A 14175-nucleotide genomic window follows, 5' to 3' on the forward strand; every position below is an offset into this window, starting at 1 on the left:
AGCACGCACCTAGGAAACGCCTAGTAATATGTTTCTATTGGTGCTATCGGAAAGACCTCGAGCGATCCGATGTTACCCTCGAGAAATTGTAGGTCTCGCGCGTTATTGAATACCATTCCAATGCGCCGAGATTGCGAGGCATAGGTCGAAGCGTAAGTGACGACCCCTCGGTGAGGTCTGGTCTCCAGAATAGTTGTTGTTGTCTCCGGGTTGAAATCGCTGGCGCTGGATCATGGTTGTCAGCGGACTTCGCAAGCGTTCCAGGCAAAGAAAGTATGAGCCGTCACAAACCAACTCTGGTGGAATCGGGGGATTTGGTAGACTTTTAGATATTACTCTGGGGGCAGTATTTACCTGGGAGTTGAGTGAGGCTTTGTTTCTGTCGTTGGATGCATTGGAAGACCACGACTAAGGCAGGAGGGAGAGCCACGAGGAGGGCGAAGAGGGCAATGACAGCTTCCGTCGAGATGCTCATTACTAGGAGAGGTGTAGCGGGTATGAGCTGGAAAGGTCAGCACAATCATGCAAACATACTTTCGAACGGAAAATTTGCGAAGAGGAATGTTGCTTGGGTATGGTATGCACAGCGGAAAGGCGCGGCGTTATGTTCGTTCTGGGGGAATCAATACTTACATCATGATGTTGGTTGAAACTTGCCATGGACAAACGATCGGGGAAAAGTCCCAGGTTCTTAAACTTGGAGGGTCTTCGGGTGTCAATGCCGCAACCACGCACCCCCGCGCGACAGGCATACAAGTCAGTTTGCCTGGAAAATCTGGCCGAAGACTCGAAGATTGGAGATCATTCATCAGCCGAGCCACACAAAGTACCTCCGTAGTTCCGGATAAGCAGCACTCACATCCTCGCAGAATGAACTGTGTGTAAGTATGCATGGTGTGTGGCACGTAAACTAGACAGTCTGCTGCAGAAGCCGCCAGGCCCCTCCTGAGACGGGACTAGTAGAAAATGTGACAATAGCTTCCACCCTCAGATAGGTAGACTCAGCGACGCCATGAGCGACTTCGCATTTCACCTTGTCCCCCTTTCCTTCCTGAGAATGAAGATAGTATTTGAAGACAAACACCCCCTATGCGGTCAAGTACTGGATGCAAGTTACTTGAGTTCTTCTTGTTTTCCATTCGGCACCCACTGGGTGTCGGCCGAGATTGTAGGTGACAACAACGTACACGTGCACGTTTGATCCTGTTGAGATGTCGTCGGTAAACCGCTCAAAAGTCCCCCAAACCTGGCAGACGAAGAGGGACGCGAGACGATGACCACAAATGTCCTACGTCATTCCTTGATATGGGAACATATTGCAGCATTGTCCTTTCAATTAAGAAGTCAGTTTCGTAGTTATCATGAGGAGCAACGGGCTTTGCGCTGCTAGACTTAACGAAGATATCATGATTCCATTCTCTAGCTGTTAGGCTACCACAGCGATTTCAAACGGAGTACATCCATATCTTTGTAATTGGAACTATCTATACCCCTAGCCAAAAGCTTACGCATATCGTCTCTCTTTTTCCTGCCACCTCAAGGGCATGGCTTCTCCAACCGTGCCAAATGCGACATACCCAGTTTCCTCCGAAGGTCTGACATCGCCGATGCAAACTCGCACCCCTTTGATCCTTTTGACCTGACTAGTACCATCCTCCAGTGAGCTCTGTTGGGCGACGTTCACGTGTGGGCTATCCCTCAAGAAGTACGTGGCTCGATCCAGTACGTCAGGTCCTCGTCGGAGACAACTGAAGATGCTAGCTGCAATACCCGAAGCCAGCATAATTGTCGATGCGATGAATAGCATTGAAATCCAAAGTCCGCTGACACGCACAACTAGTTCATCCGGTATTCTCATACCCGTGGTATTTTGAACAATCGTGTTTTCGATTGCCCGGTTGAGGGTATGTTCTTGGAAGTTGAAGTCGCCGGTGATGTTGCGAGACGCCACCGAGGCGAGCCAGAAGGTGTTGAGCAGCTGCGAGAAACGCTGTGAAAATACTGCATCTCCTACTTGGTAAATATCAGTTCCGTTTATAGAACCGATACCCGGTGCGGAAAAGGGGGCAGCTGGGTGGGTGAAATAGGTTTCCAAAGGCGAAGGGTATGGTTTATACCATGCGCCATTCTCCGCCTCCCATGTTGTCAATGTGACTCGCATAAACGTCGTCATGAACAAGTCAAAAACTCCTGCCGGTGCCATCTTCCCAGATCCTTCCGCGATGACACCATCCAATACTGTCGTAACAGTCATATTGTCTGGCTTTTCAATCCGTCTAACACGACGGGCGCCACAGAGATCTCCCGTACAAGCCACATCGACTTCGGCATGTGTTGTTGTAAGTGTGCATGTAGCATTGGTCGTTAAGCTATCTTGGGGGTAGTAGGATGTGAATATCAATCTTCTAGGATCCTTGCTAAAGAGGCCGTGAAATCCGTCGGATTTAAGGAGTAAAGTCCTGCCGGTAGTGTAGGCTGCTTCTCGCCCAAGTGTTTTGTTCTTGTATGCGAACCAGCCTACGAGAGACATTGATGCTCCACGCTGGACTGAACAGTCTGCATTCATATAGGCCGTCTCAAAGGTGAAAGAGTAGTTATGTCCCTGGGAGAAGCCACCTTCAGTCGCTATAGGAATTCCCATAATCGCTGACCAAGTCGTATCGGCACCGTCGAGGCTGACGTCGTACCAGCCGTCGGCATCGGCTGCCGCTGTTGGCGGATAATATTCGAGCATGGGGATCTTGACGTTCCCGAAGGCATCTCGAGGTCTTTTTTTGATGTCCTCGGGGAAAGACAAGGCCGAGATAAAGGCTCCTTGAATTGAGGGCATTGTGCTGAATCCAGCCGAACTCTGGGCTCCTGAGTGTGGAAACACTGACATGAACTCAAGGTTCTCAAACGGGTACGGTTCTGATGCTTGAGACGGTACCACATCGATGATACGTAGAGCTGCTTGTCCTCCGAGAGGAGACATAGCCCAGAGGCCTATGAGGAGTGGTGACAGGATGTTCACACGTCGTAGAGAGAGCGGCGTCGTAACGGCACTGAAGACCGTGCGGCAGCTGAGGAGGTACTCTAGACTGAGAATCGAGACGCCACGTTCCATCTTCCAACCGGCCGCTGCCTTGAGCAGATTGGCGGCGACGGCGGCAAAAACGATGGGGAAGACAGTCGGGCTGTACGTCGCGGCCATACGTAAGGTTGGAACCATTCCCGCGTCGATCGGCCAATTGTTGTGTTTGAGAGCCATCAAGCCGTAAATGATGAAGCACAGGGACGGAATGATGAGAAGGACATCAAGCAGGAACTGCTGGATTGCGCCAGCGGAGTCTCTCTTCCTAATGCTATGCGTTTCCGTGGGAGCGGGTGTGGCCTTCTTGTCGCGGCTGCCTTCGCTGATAAGGCTCTCCGCCGGGCCGTTATCTGGGTCACCCGATGCGGGAGATGTGGCAGTCGTGGCGCCACCGTCGAAATTGGCTCCTTGAGTGGAGTTGGAGTCGTGTAAGGTATCAGGCATGATGCGTGACTTTGTTCGGATGGCACACCTATTCGTGCTCCGAGTTCAGTGCGCCTTAACTTGACGGAGGAGAAGCTGTTCGACTGGAAGTCGATGAAAAGGAAACAGCGTTGGACAAGAGCTGACTCGGGAAGAAGGGACTGCTTGGTGGTCGGATCATTCCTCGGTTGTTCGACGCGACGCTGTGCCGCAATGTTGAAAGCATCGCTGGTCCACAATCTAAGACAGGCTGTGACGCACCCCGGCTACTCGCATGCCCAAGAGGAAAGGCTACATGGCTGCCTCGTCGCGTATGTTGGTCTCGCAGTCTTGGCAGCTGAGGGCGGTCGTTGGCGAACATGACAGACAACCAGAACAACATGTTATATGTCATCTTGCTGCAGACATGTTCGTTAAGATACTCCGTGGGAGTATGGGTGCATCTTATTACGCATTTGCATCTTGAGTATCGCCTCAAATTTATGAATCTGCGGTTTCTTCATGATATTACTTGTGGTTATACTCCGGCATCATGTGAGAAAGTCTCTACGAGTCACCTGTCCCTGTTCGATACCAAGGGAAATCCTTACCTCAAGAGCTAGAGGAAGTACTGGGTAAGACTATTCGTACTCGGCTTGCTTCGAATCAAGTGAGCAACGCAACGGAATTACCGCTGATGTTGATTCGGCGAATAACTGTAGCCATTTTCGAATATTTCTATACAGCGCTGGGCTCTTCTACGTCGACAATCAACCGTCTGAGTCGGCTCATCCTCCAAGTCGACTCATGTAGCACCGAACTCCTAAGTACGTGCGAATAGCTCCAGCGATGATCAGGAAGCACTTGTTATTTTGCCAACTTTGTCTGAGTGCTTGCTTTTGCTTCGAAAAAGGGAGCTTCGAAACTGGAAGGCAATTCGAAGGCAATTCGAAGGCAATTCGAAGGCAATTCGACTACCACTCTAGAGATCATTGTCACATGATCGATGCGCTTGACCTGACTGAAACTGAGACTAAAGAGCTGTTAACGTAGCAACTTCCCTTAGACGAAGCCACATCCTTTGTTCTCCACAACATAGCAACGTTTACGGCAGATCTGATGTTCTGTGCACATAAGTCCGAGGTTCCAAACGGGAATGGACAAAGATGAAGAAAAAAGGATCTAAGCCATTGTGCAACAAACGACGGAGCCTGTTCAACGTCTAAAATTATTTGAATACTAGTACATTGTTGCTTGACAGAGGGCTATTTCAATAATTGCGGCGAATACATATATCCAGGGTCTGCTTCCCTGAATCACAACTCCCCAATCCACATCAATACAAAACGTTTCCCTCGACACTTCGAGATTTTCTTTTCTTTCTACGACTCCAGCCAACTTTCTAGCCACTCTTTTCTAGGCATACTATCTTTTCTCCCACAATTCGTTTTCTCAAAAAAAGCCCACGATGCTTTCCAACATGAACCAAATTTTCCTCCTCGCTTCGATGCTGGCATCGACGACATCTGGACACGTTGTCCTCGAGAATCCCAAGCCTTTCAAGTTTGTTGCTGACGGTCCTACTAACCCGATTTCTAGCACAGGTGATGACTTCCCATGCAAGATCCCCTCTGGAGCCAGTTACATCATCGACGGAGCACCCACAGTCATCGCCATTGGCGAGACCTTCGAGGCCACCTTCAAGGGCCAGGCAGTCCACGGAGGTGGCAGCTGCCAGTTCGCCCTCAGCGCCGATGCCAACCCGACAAAGGATTCCAAGTGGATGGTGATCCACTCCATCGAGGGTGGTTGCCCGGCCCGCAACCAAAAGGGTAACCTCGAAGGTCCCAACGAAGATAAGTACCCCTTCAAAATCCCCTCCAGCATCGCACCTGGTGACTACGTCTTTGCCTGGATCTGGCTCGCCAGAGTTGGTGGCCAGCCAGAGTACTACATGAACTGTGCCCCCATCACCGTCACTGGTGGCGCTGGCGGTGCTGATAGTACCAAAAAGAAGCGTGGGCCCCTTGCTGATCGTCGCATGTCCCTGGCGAAGCGTGAAGAGTTTCCCGAGCTCTTCATGGCCAACATTGGAGAAGTCGCTGGCGGCTGCACCACTGGAGAGGCTCTCAACGCCCAGGTTCCTATCGCTTTCCCTAATCGCGGCCTCTACTTCGACCGACCCGAAGGCGACAATCTCTACAAGCAGCCCTGTGATGGTAACCCCAATGCCGGAACCCCTGTTGAGGCTCCGGCTGGCGGCGATGTGCCTGCAGGTACCATTGTTACGTCTGTCCCGACCTCTAGCATTGTCGGCGGCTCCTCTCTCTTGCCACCTATCGCAACTGAAACCTCCATCATTGCCTCTCCTTCCAACAATTCGCCTCAGGAGCCGGCTCCGAGCACAGCGCCTGCTGAACCTACCGCACCCGTCGAGCCCACTGTCCCTATTACACCAACTGCTCCGGCCGGATCTTCTATTCCACCAGCTCCTACAGCTTCTATGATTTCTCCTATCGAGACTCCAGTCCCTACCGGCATCATTCCGACTCCATTTATCTCTTTCATCACAATCACGATTACCGCCACCGACTGTGGAGCATCGGCCACTCCTGGTGCGCCCGCATCTGAGCCGACCACCGTCCCTACATCCTCGCCTGATTCTCCCACACCTGACCCCGACTCCGATGAGGATTCTGATTCCGAACCCGACTCTTGCACTGAAGGCTACTTGACCTGCTTGGAGGATGAAACACACTTCGCTACTTGCACTGGCGGCAAGTTGACTGCGCCGCAGCCGATTGCCCCTGGATTCAAGTGTGCCAGTGGAGAGGGCGAAGGTCTAGACATCTCGCCTATTGGAGGGGAGTATTAGAAGGTAGTCCTGAATAGTGCGTGTAACGAGTCCTGGCGTCAAGTGCCAGGCATTTAGCTCAGATGATCAAAAACGAAGTTGACTTCACATGTACTTTGCCAAATACTTGCGAATTCTTCTCTCTCAGCGTGTTGACTAGCGGTGGATTGTAAGGTGCATGGAATATATCTTCATACAGTTCATGCTTGACTGCTAGAATTGGTTCACCATAAGATAATCTCGCTCTCTACTCGGTCAATGTGGATGCCTTCATGTCAATCCAGCTATGGCTGTCGCCAACAGTTGTGATCGGCCCCGCCTTCCACAGACCCGGCGGCCGCACGGGCAAGGGGGGCCAGTCCGAAGTTCAGGCCCGGACTCGAGGCTAGGTTAATCGCAATTTGGTTGTCAACCAAAGTCCCGATCAAAAGCGCAAAAGAGGCGCTCTAAGCGCGGCGTTCATGTCCCAAAACGCGGTTCGTTCACTGTATCAGTCGTCTGTTTGGCGTCTGAATCACAGTCCTACACCGGTCAGGGTAGTCCCGAAGGGGGTCAGCTGGGAGAGGGTCAAGAGATGATGGCCGGAATCGGTATGTATGGCCCAGTCTTTCGCGTCTTTGGCGTCGACGCAAAGATTTAACGCGGGCAACTTGCATGCGACCCAGTTCCTTTTGCTTACTCGATTCCTTGATTCGTGGTGACAGAGTTAGGCGCGCGTCTTCGATCCTTCTAGCCAACATTTTAGCCCTAGCTCATCGGACGCCCGCTTCTAAGTCGCATTGAACTTCGTTTACCATGCTATCTCATCTTCGCAGAACTATTAGGGGCTAGACAGCGTACAAAGTGATTCAATACCGTCCTTGGAAATCGAGCGTATCGATTTCGCTCACATAGTGGGCCAGATAATCAATGCTAGGTACTCTCTTTTGAGCTGCCTAATAATGCGGAGCGTTCCTTATGCCCGACGTCAGGAGACAACGGCACTAAAAAAGCTGTGCCGGGGTCCGCAAGGAGCTCGGGGAATAAAAGCTCGCCTGTCCAGTTGCCGCCTCCCGTCGCCAAGAGGGCGTTCCTGTCGATCAGACCCTATTGTGCCCTGCGATAAAATCTCGGCAGTGGCAGGCAACAATGAGGAACCCCCATACAAACATCCCAAAGTCCCTTTTTCTGACTGCCTTGAGAACACAGCTAAAGGGTTCCCTGAATAGCCCCCACGATGGTGGAGCAAAGCTGACATGTTTCACGTCTTTGAAATTAGCTTATGGGGCCTCTTGGTGCTTACGGGTTGCATTGATGGCCTCTCACAAAGGCAGTGCCCTCCCTTACCAACGGCCACAATAAAGTAGCCGTGGCTTGATTTTAGACTTTGACATGGGTTTTCTAGGCGGCTAGATTCTAAGTTGAATTTCCGCTAGGCACAGAACCAAAGATCCTACCAAAGATCCTATTCTTTACCAAAGAAGCTCAATCCTTCAATGTGCGATCGACATCGGCCCCCAGAATTCATCTCGACAAAAATTAATTTGCTAGGCATCGCGATTATGGCTAACAGCCTTCTTGGGTTCGAGACTCCAGCAGCTATCGTGATCTCACCACCAAAGTCCCTTTCACGTCAAAGTTCTTGAACTTAAATAAGATGTTGCCACTCCTCATCTTCAACTACCACAAACCACGACAGTCTCAAGCTTCTAGCAAATCATCACACTCTTTCTCAGGACGAACGTCCTTGCTTTCCCTCTTTCATTAACCTGATACGCCACTATTCAAACACCAATCATGAAGACTTCTGCCACTCTTTTGGCCTTTGTGGCCGCTTCCAATGCCTCGCCTCTTGGTGTTTCCGTCAAGCGGGATGCCTTTGAGAGCAAGGATGCTATGTGCAAAGGATGGGATCTCACAACTCCCGAGGGCGCTGACAAGCTCTGGGAAGACACCTATGCTGGAGCATCTCTTGACCTCTTCATCAAGTCTCAGTGGGGTAAGTATTCGACGGTCTTGTCATGAACTTCCATTCTAACTCAAGTCTTGCGGGCAGAACACGAGAACTCTTGGCTGAAGAACCTCGAAGACTTGGTCTCAGGTGGCACATCGGGCAAGTCCGGTGCTGCCGGCTGCTCAGCTCTTGGAAACGAGTGCAAGCCGTTGAACGACATGACCTGTGATGCCCAATACGACGCATACGGCAAGACCCCTATTGGCAAGAACTCCTACTGGATCTTCCAGGCCGTCAAGGGCATGCATGCCAAGTTCAATGAGCTGAATCGCCAGCTCACCAAGGAGACTCTCATCAGCGGACTGCAGATTGGTCAGATGGTGACCGACTTCCAAGGAAACCAGGACGACCCTGGCGATGTTCTTGGCTGGCTTTCCGCCGCCGCTTCCATGGGTGGTGCTATCGGAGGCTTGGTTCCTGGAGCTGTAGGTCTACAGATTTCGATGAGTTTCTCAAGCTCTCGCTAACTCGTTATTGTAAAAGGGAACCGCCATTGCTGGTGGCTTCGGCATGCTCAGCGGCATCTTCTCCGGACTGGCTGCCTCCAACAGCGCCGACGAGATCGATCAAGGCTCAATTTCGGCCGCCCTGGCTGACGCTTTCAAGCAAGCCACTGGTGCTCTTGAGAACACCCTCCGCATCGCCACCGGCGGCGGCACCAGCCAGACGGAGTACGACTCGCTTCCCGCCCCCAAATGGGACACCTTCCAGAGCAAGATCACAAAGTTCTACAATGGCGGCTGGTTCCTCGTTGACGACGACGAGCAGGCCGTCACTGTCGCCCTCCAGTCCATCAGCAACAACATCAAGCCCAAGGTCGCCAACGATGTCATGAGCGCCGCCAAGCTCTACCTCGTCGCTGACAAGCGCGATGAGGTCAAGTCTCGCGAGACCTGCGGATATGCCACAGGACGGCAGTGGATGGCCCTGCGGGATGGCGAGGAGTACTGCTTCTACATCATGCGCAACAACCCCAACCCGGGCCCTGACAACGACTGGGCCGAGGTTGAGTCCGATATCTATGACAAGATGGCCTCGTACGGACTCGGCAACCGTGAACCGTACTACCGCGCCATCATTGACTGCGCGCTCAACGGTGGAGATGACAAGGACCAGGTTGACTTGAGCAACTTGGCCTGGGGTAAGGTTCCTACGTGCTACTTCAACCTGCCTGCGATGTTCATCGACAAGGATACCAAGACTGGCTGCGGTAGTCCCTTTGACAACGCGAACTGCGACTACATCGCTGCCACCCCGATCTCTTAGATAACCGTGGCGATAGACCTTGCCTTTCTCCTTCACAGATACCAGGCTTTCTCTTATCGTGTACTAGCCTTCAAACTCTGTATATACCTGTAACACACTACCTTGCTTCAGAGTTGCCTAATAACAAAGTCCCAGTCTCAAGTGGACCCTTTTAACATCCTGAAGTCCCCCTCATCTTTCTCATTCTTTCGATATTTGCACATAGGACTCATGAAACCAATTTGACTTATTTACAGAATCCACAGCATTGAATCACTTCATAGAGGAGAGCTCGGCTACTTCAGCACGTCTTGATATTTGTAATAGTAGCCGTCTACGCCGAGGAACCCCTGGTTGATCATGTAGATGAGGTTGAAGCTTTTGTACAACACACACCGGATGACAATGAAGTCATTGGTCAGCATACTTGTTAGGATCTAAGTCGAGTGAATCTGCCTTTGGCACAAATATGGGCTCTCCCGGAGGCAACTTGGAGTATACTCATGCTCATCTTAAAGTCACTCGAGTTCTCGTTCCTTTGAGGACCAGGTCGCCTTTCAAGAAATGTATCTAGTGGCTCAGGAGTTCAAAAGCCAGCAGGTAATTTATGGTCATAGATGTGCAACCTCAATCACAAGCCCCGCAAATCATATGAGCTGTAACCAAAGCCTAATTCTCAATTCTTTCCGAGAATGTTCCTTCCTCAGTCGAACTCTTAGCTAAAAGTTCCCTGAATCAGTAGAGCTTAGTCATGTGCCCAGACTTGGTCATTCTCCGCACGATGAGTCTCAACATGAATTGCGGAAGAAGCTTTGGCCTCAATCCAGAACAAGGCCAAGCCCAGACGGACCATCCCGCCTGACCTCCGGAGCCCGGGTCCTTCCCCGCGAAACAGCTCTGATCAACGTGGAGGAGAGACCAAATTGACTCTATCAACCTTGCTTTTGGTTGTTTCCATGTACGAGATGCCAAGCATCGCTAACCTATCAGCTCAGTCTGTTCGTTGCTGAGCGTGTATCATTACGTAAAACTGGCACTTCCGTGCGTTTCCCTTCCCCTCAGCTGCCTCTCCATTGTCTGCGCTTCAACAGAGTTTAACGGAACCACAGAACTCTACCATGTAACGCGACATGACATCCCAAGATGCCCCGTGACCTCCGTGCTCTGGGTGGCCCGGTGGGCGGTGCTGCACTGGGCTTGGACGACATCACCACGCGTCTCGCCTAGGTACTAATATTGTTCACTAACATTCTCTACTCTTCTCAGCGGGATTCATCTCTCTTCCTCACAATCAAACAAAACTGTGAAGCATGGAGTTCAAGAACTTGGCTCTGCGACCAGCTGCTGCGGTAGACGCATATGACAGTGATATGGACAGCGAATGGGTTCAAACACCGCCAGAAGATGCGTTCACAGACGAAGACGAGATTCAGATAGACTCGACGGGAGATCTACTGCTGCACGTCGGCTCCGATCCTTCTACCGGCACCACCAAATCATTTCGCGTCTGTTCAAACACATTACGGCGAGCATCACCATTCTGGAGGCGCACACTGATTGAGACATCGCCAAAGACTCAGCCGGGTGACGAGGAGTGGTGCGGATGGACCCCATCGCTGTATGCTTGCCAGCACGACAAGTCGGACGGATTGATGATCCTGCTCAACATCATCCATGCAAAATTCTCACTCGTACCGAAGGATCCCAGCCTCACGGAAATTTACCATACTCTTTGTCTGGCAAGCTTGTATGAGATGGAACATGTCTTTCAACCGTGGATTGCGCAGTGGTACGGTATGATGAAGACCTCTGAGAGCACCAGAGACGGCCGGGATCTAGCGATGTTGTCGTGCATCGCTTGGGCATTGGGCGATGAGAGACTGTTTGCGAGGACCATCATCAAGATCAGCCTTACCTGCATCATAGATGATCAAGGTCACATGGCTACTCCGGACGGGATACGCCTAGAAGACTATTTCTATGACTCTCTTGGCTCACCGACCATACCTGGTAAACTTAGCCCTCACGTTCTGCGTTCACTCAAGCCCCATGCTAAGAATATCTCAGAAACCATCCGTACTTTACGCAGTCAACTCGCCGCAGAGCTGCCTTCACATCTCAATGGGGTAATCGACAGATTGATAGATGGGAAATGGCTTTGCGCTGGCATTTCCGGAATTCCCGTAACTCGGAACAAAAAATGCGATTATGTCGTGCTCGGAAGTGTATTGGCTGGTCTCATCTATGTCCGAGGATCGAGAGCGACGGAAGTAACAATCAGAGCCGACGAGAGCATCATGGACTTACTCAAGTCTCTGAAGAGGGTATTGTCATACGTGACATGCTATGAGAAGCACCCGGAATGCAACCCTGCAGAGCGAATTTCGGAAGCCATGAAGAAAACAATCGACGAAATGGACATACCTTTGAGTTCAGATTGCGTCCAACGGATGAAAGAACAACGTCAAAAGACTGGGTGGCAAAATTGAACGCTCATAGTTGACAGCAGCATTGAAAAATCGCATGGAGATCAGGCGTTTGTAGAAGCTGCAATTTTTACATGCTCGCCAGGATGGGAGCATATGCAAGCAGAGGGCACACACTCTCCAATGACATCAAAGTTTAGCATCTATTGTAAGATGAGTATCTCGGGGAAAGCACCTTACCAAGCATCTCGAAGAAATTGTTCAAGATTCACGAAATCTTATCCAGTCTGCAGCCTCCAGACCACCCTTGCACCTGTGCATCATAATGAATGGAGGACATTCGAGAGTGAGTCGATGTTTTAGTAATTCAAGACAGCGGCACCATCCGCGCCGATATCAACGGTCACTCCAATTGTAGTTATTTCGATATGCCGCTACAACTGTCACGGACTACAAGGACGGTGTCTACTACTTTCCGCGAAACCACGAGTCGGGGCTTGGGTGTCCCCGGAACCAGCCTAGTACATCTACATAAGCTGCTAAAACCCGTGGCGCTGGTGTACTGCTTCCGTACCTTGTGGTGAAAGACTCGCAATTCCCATCGCACAATCAAGTATAAAAGAACCAAGAGACAATTTCAACATCATTGCGTGTAGTAGTCCTCAATACCCAAGAACTGCATTCAAATCGCACAACGCTCCAATCGAGCAATATGGCAAGCAAAGTATTGAAAGCTTCAATGTCAACCAAGACAGCCCCAATCGCCATCATCGGTGCTGGTCCATGCGGCCTTACACTAGCCCGACTACTCGAGCGTCAAAAGGTCGACTACGTAGTCTACGAACGAGATGAGAGCGCTACATCAGCCAACGCCGGTGGCTCGCTGGATATTCACGAGGCGACTGGTCAAGCGGCACTTCGGAAGGCGGGTCTGTGGGGTGCGTTTCGCAAAGAAGCCAGATGGGAAGACGACAGGTTCACGGTATACGACAAATTTGGAAAGCAACATCTCGACATCAAAAGCAATGGCGGAGTTGATGAGGCAGGACGGCCCGAGATAGATCGCAAAGCGTTGCGACAAATCCTTCTGGACTCCGTACCGCAAGAGAAGATCCGATGGGGAAGCACATTAAAAGCTGTCACAATGCATAAGGCTGGCTCACCGGCCCTCGAGTTCACCTCCGGTGCGACTGCGGAAGGGTTTAAGCTTGTGGTTGGCACTGACGGCGCTTGGAGCAAGGTTCGCTCGATGGTATAACATAATCATCTCACTCTCGACTGACGCTCGATGACTGACGACGATCTAGATTACACAAGCCAAGCCTGAGTACTCCGGCAGAACGTACGTGGAAGCCCAAATCACGGAAGAAAACCCGCTGTTCAAGTCAGTCTTGGACAAGTTTGGGCATGGAACTGCATCTTTACTGGCGGGAGCAAGCCAAATGATCGTACAGCGGCAGGGAAACGGATGGTACAGGGTGTACTTCGGGATTCAAGCTCCCGAGCACTACGTTGCTAGAGAGCTCGACTCAGCAAGCGTTGATGCTTTGCGAAAGTCACTGCTATCCGACTTCTACAGCGACTGGGCGGAGGAGCCGAAAGACTACATCCGACGAGCCGACCACTTTCGCAGTTGGCCGTTGTATCACCTCCCTGTTGAAAGTCAGAACTGGACGACGGTGCCAGGTCTGGCCCTGGCTGGGGATGCAGCTCACTTGGCACTCCCCAATGGTGAAGGCGTCAACTGTGCTATGTGGGATGCGATGGAGCTGGCTAAAAGCATTGAGACCTATGGCCTCGACAAGCTCGATGATGCGGTTCGCGAATATGAGAAGGATCTCTTGGTGCGGGGCAAAGCTCACATCGAAGACGGCATACAGCTTGGGAATCTGATGTCTCATGAGACTGGACCGGCCGCTTTGGTGAAGGCTTTCCAGGAGAATAACTTCTAAATCGCACAGCGGGACACCAGGGAAAGAAAGTGAGTGGTGAGGCACACATTTGCACGAACGCATCAAGTCCGACTTCCCGATATCTCATTCGCTTATTATTTAGACCGTTTTTGTTTTTGTTCTGGCGATAGAATCAGATGCCAACGTTTACTGTCCGTGAACTTCCAATAATAGACTAGGAGTTGCCTTGAGGACATAGAAACGTCGGTAATAAAAATCTTACTCGTTTC

At 51.1% G+C, this 14175-nt stretch overlaps 5 protein-coding genes across 5 annotated transcripts; 4 read left to right on the top strand and 1 right to left on the bottom strand.

Annotated features, from left to right (window-relative positions):
* Positions 1-1489: 1489 nt before the first annotated feature.
* On the bottom strand, positions 1490-3757 carry HER10_EVM0005106 (uncharacterized protein). Its single transcript, XM_035474731.1, has one exon. The coding sequence runs from the start codon at positions 3515-3517 to the stop codon at positions 1505-1507; it is 2013 nt and encodes a 670-aa protein (XP_035330641.1). The 5' UTR covers positions 3518-3757; the 3' UTR covers positions 1490-1504.
* Positions 3758-4955: 1198 nt separating this feature from the next.
* HER10_EVM0004536 (endoglucanase) lies at positions 4956-6350 on the top strand (the record flags this gene model as incomplete). The annotated part of the gene is made up of 2 exons (XM_035474178.1): positions 4956-5141; positions 5214-6350. 2 exons carry the CDS (start codon positions 4956-4958, stop codon positions 6348-6350), a joined length of 1323 nt encoding a protein of 440 aa, XP_035330608.1.
* A 1755-nt stretch (positions 6351-8105) lies between these two features.
* Positions 8106-9588, top strand: HER10_EVM0002897 (uncharacterized protein; the record flags this gene model as incomplete). Its single annotated transcript, XM_035472590.1, has 3 exons — positions 8106-8307; positions 8365-8747; positions 8806-9588. 3 exons carry the CDS (start codon positions 8106-8108, stop codon positions 9586-9588), a joined length of 1368 nt encoding a protein of 455 aa, XP_035330513.1.
* Positions 9589-10877: 1289 nt separating this feature from the next.
* HER10_EVM0011482 (uncharacterized protein) lies at positions 10878-12056 on the top strand (the record flags this gene model as incomplete). The annotated part of the gene is made up of 2 exons (XM_035480914.1): positions 10878-11577; positions 11635-12056. 2 exons carry the CDS (start codon positions 10878-10880, stop codon positions 12054-12056), a joined length of 1122 nt encoding a protein of 373 aa, XP_035331001.1.
* Positions 12057-12575: 519 nt separating this feature from the next.
* On the top strand, positions 12576-13945 carry HER10_EVM0011370 (uncharacterized protein; the record flags this gene model as incomplete). Its single annotated transcript, XM_035480803.1, has 2 exons — positions 12576-13245; positions 13301-13945. Exons 1-2 carry the CDS (start codon positions 12706-12708, stop codon positions 13943-13945), a joined length of 1185 nt encoding a protein of 394 aa, XP_035330992.1. The 5' UTR covers positions 12576-12705.
* Positions 13946-14175: the final 230 nt, after the last annotated feature.

The sequence above is a fragment of the Colletotrichum scovillei genome (genome assembly GCF_011075155.1).
Source record: "Colletotrichum scovillei strain TJNH1 chromosome Unknown Contig00008, whole genome shotgun sequence".
NCBI lineage: Eukaryota > Fungi > Ascomycota > Sordariomycetes > Glomerellales > Glomerellaceae > Colletotrichum > Colletotrichum scovillei.

What these genes read in the sequence shown, in the direction of transcription:
- HER10_EVM0005106 (XM_035474731.1), bottom strand. Translation starts at nt 3,517, where the DNA reads ATGCCTGATACCTTACACGACTCCAACTCCACTCAAGGAGCCAATTTC.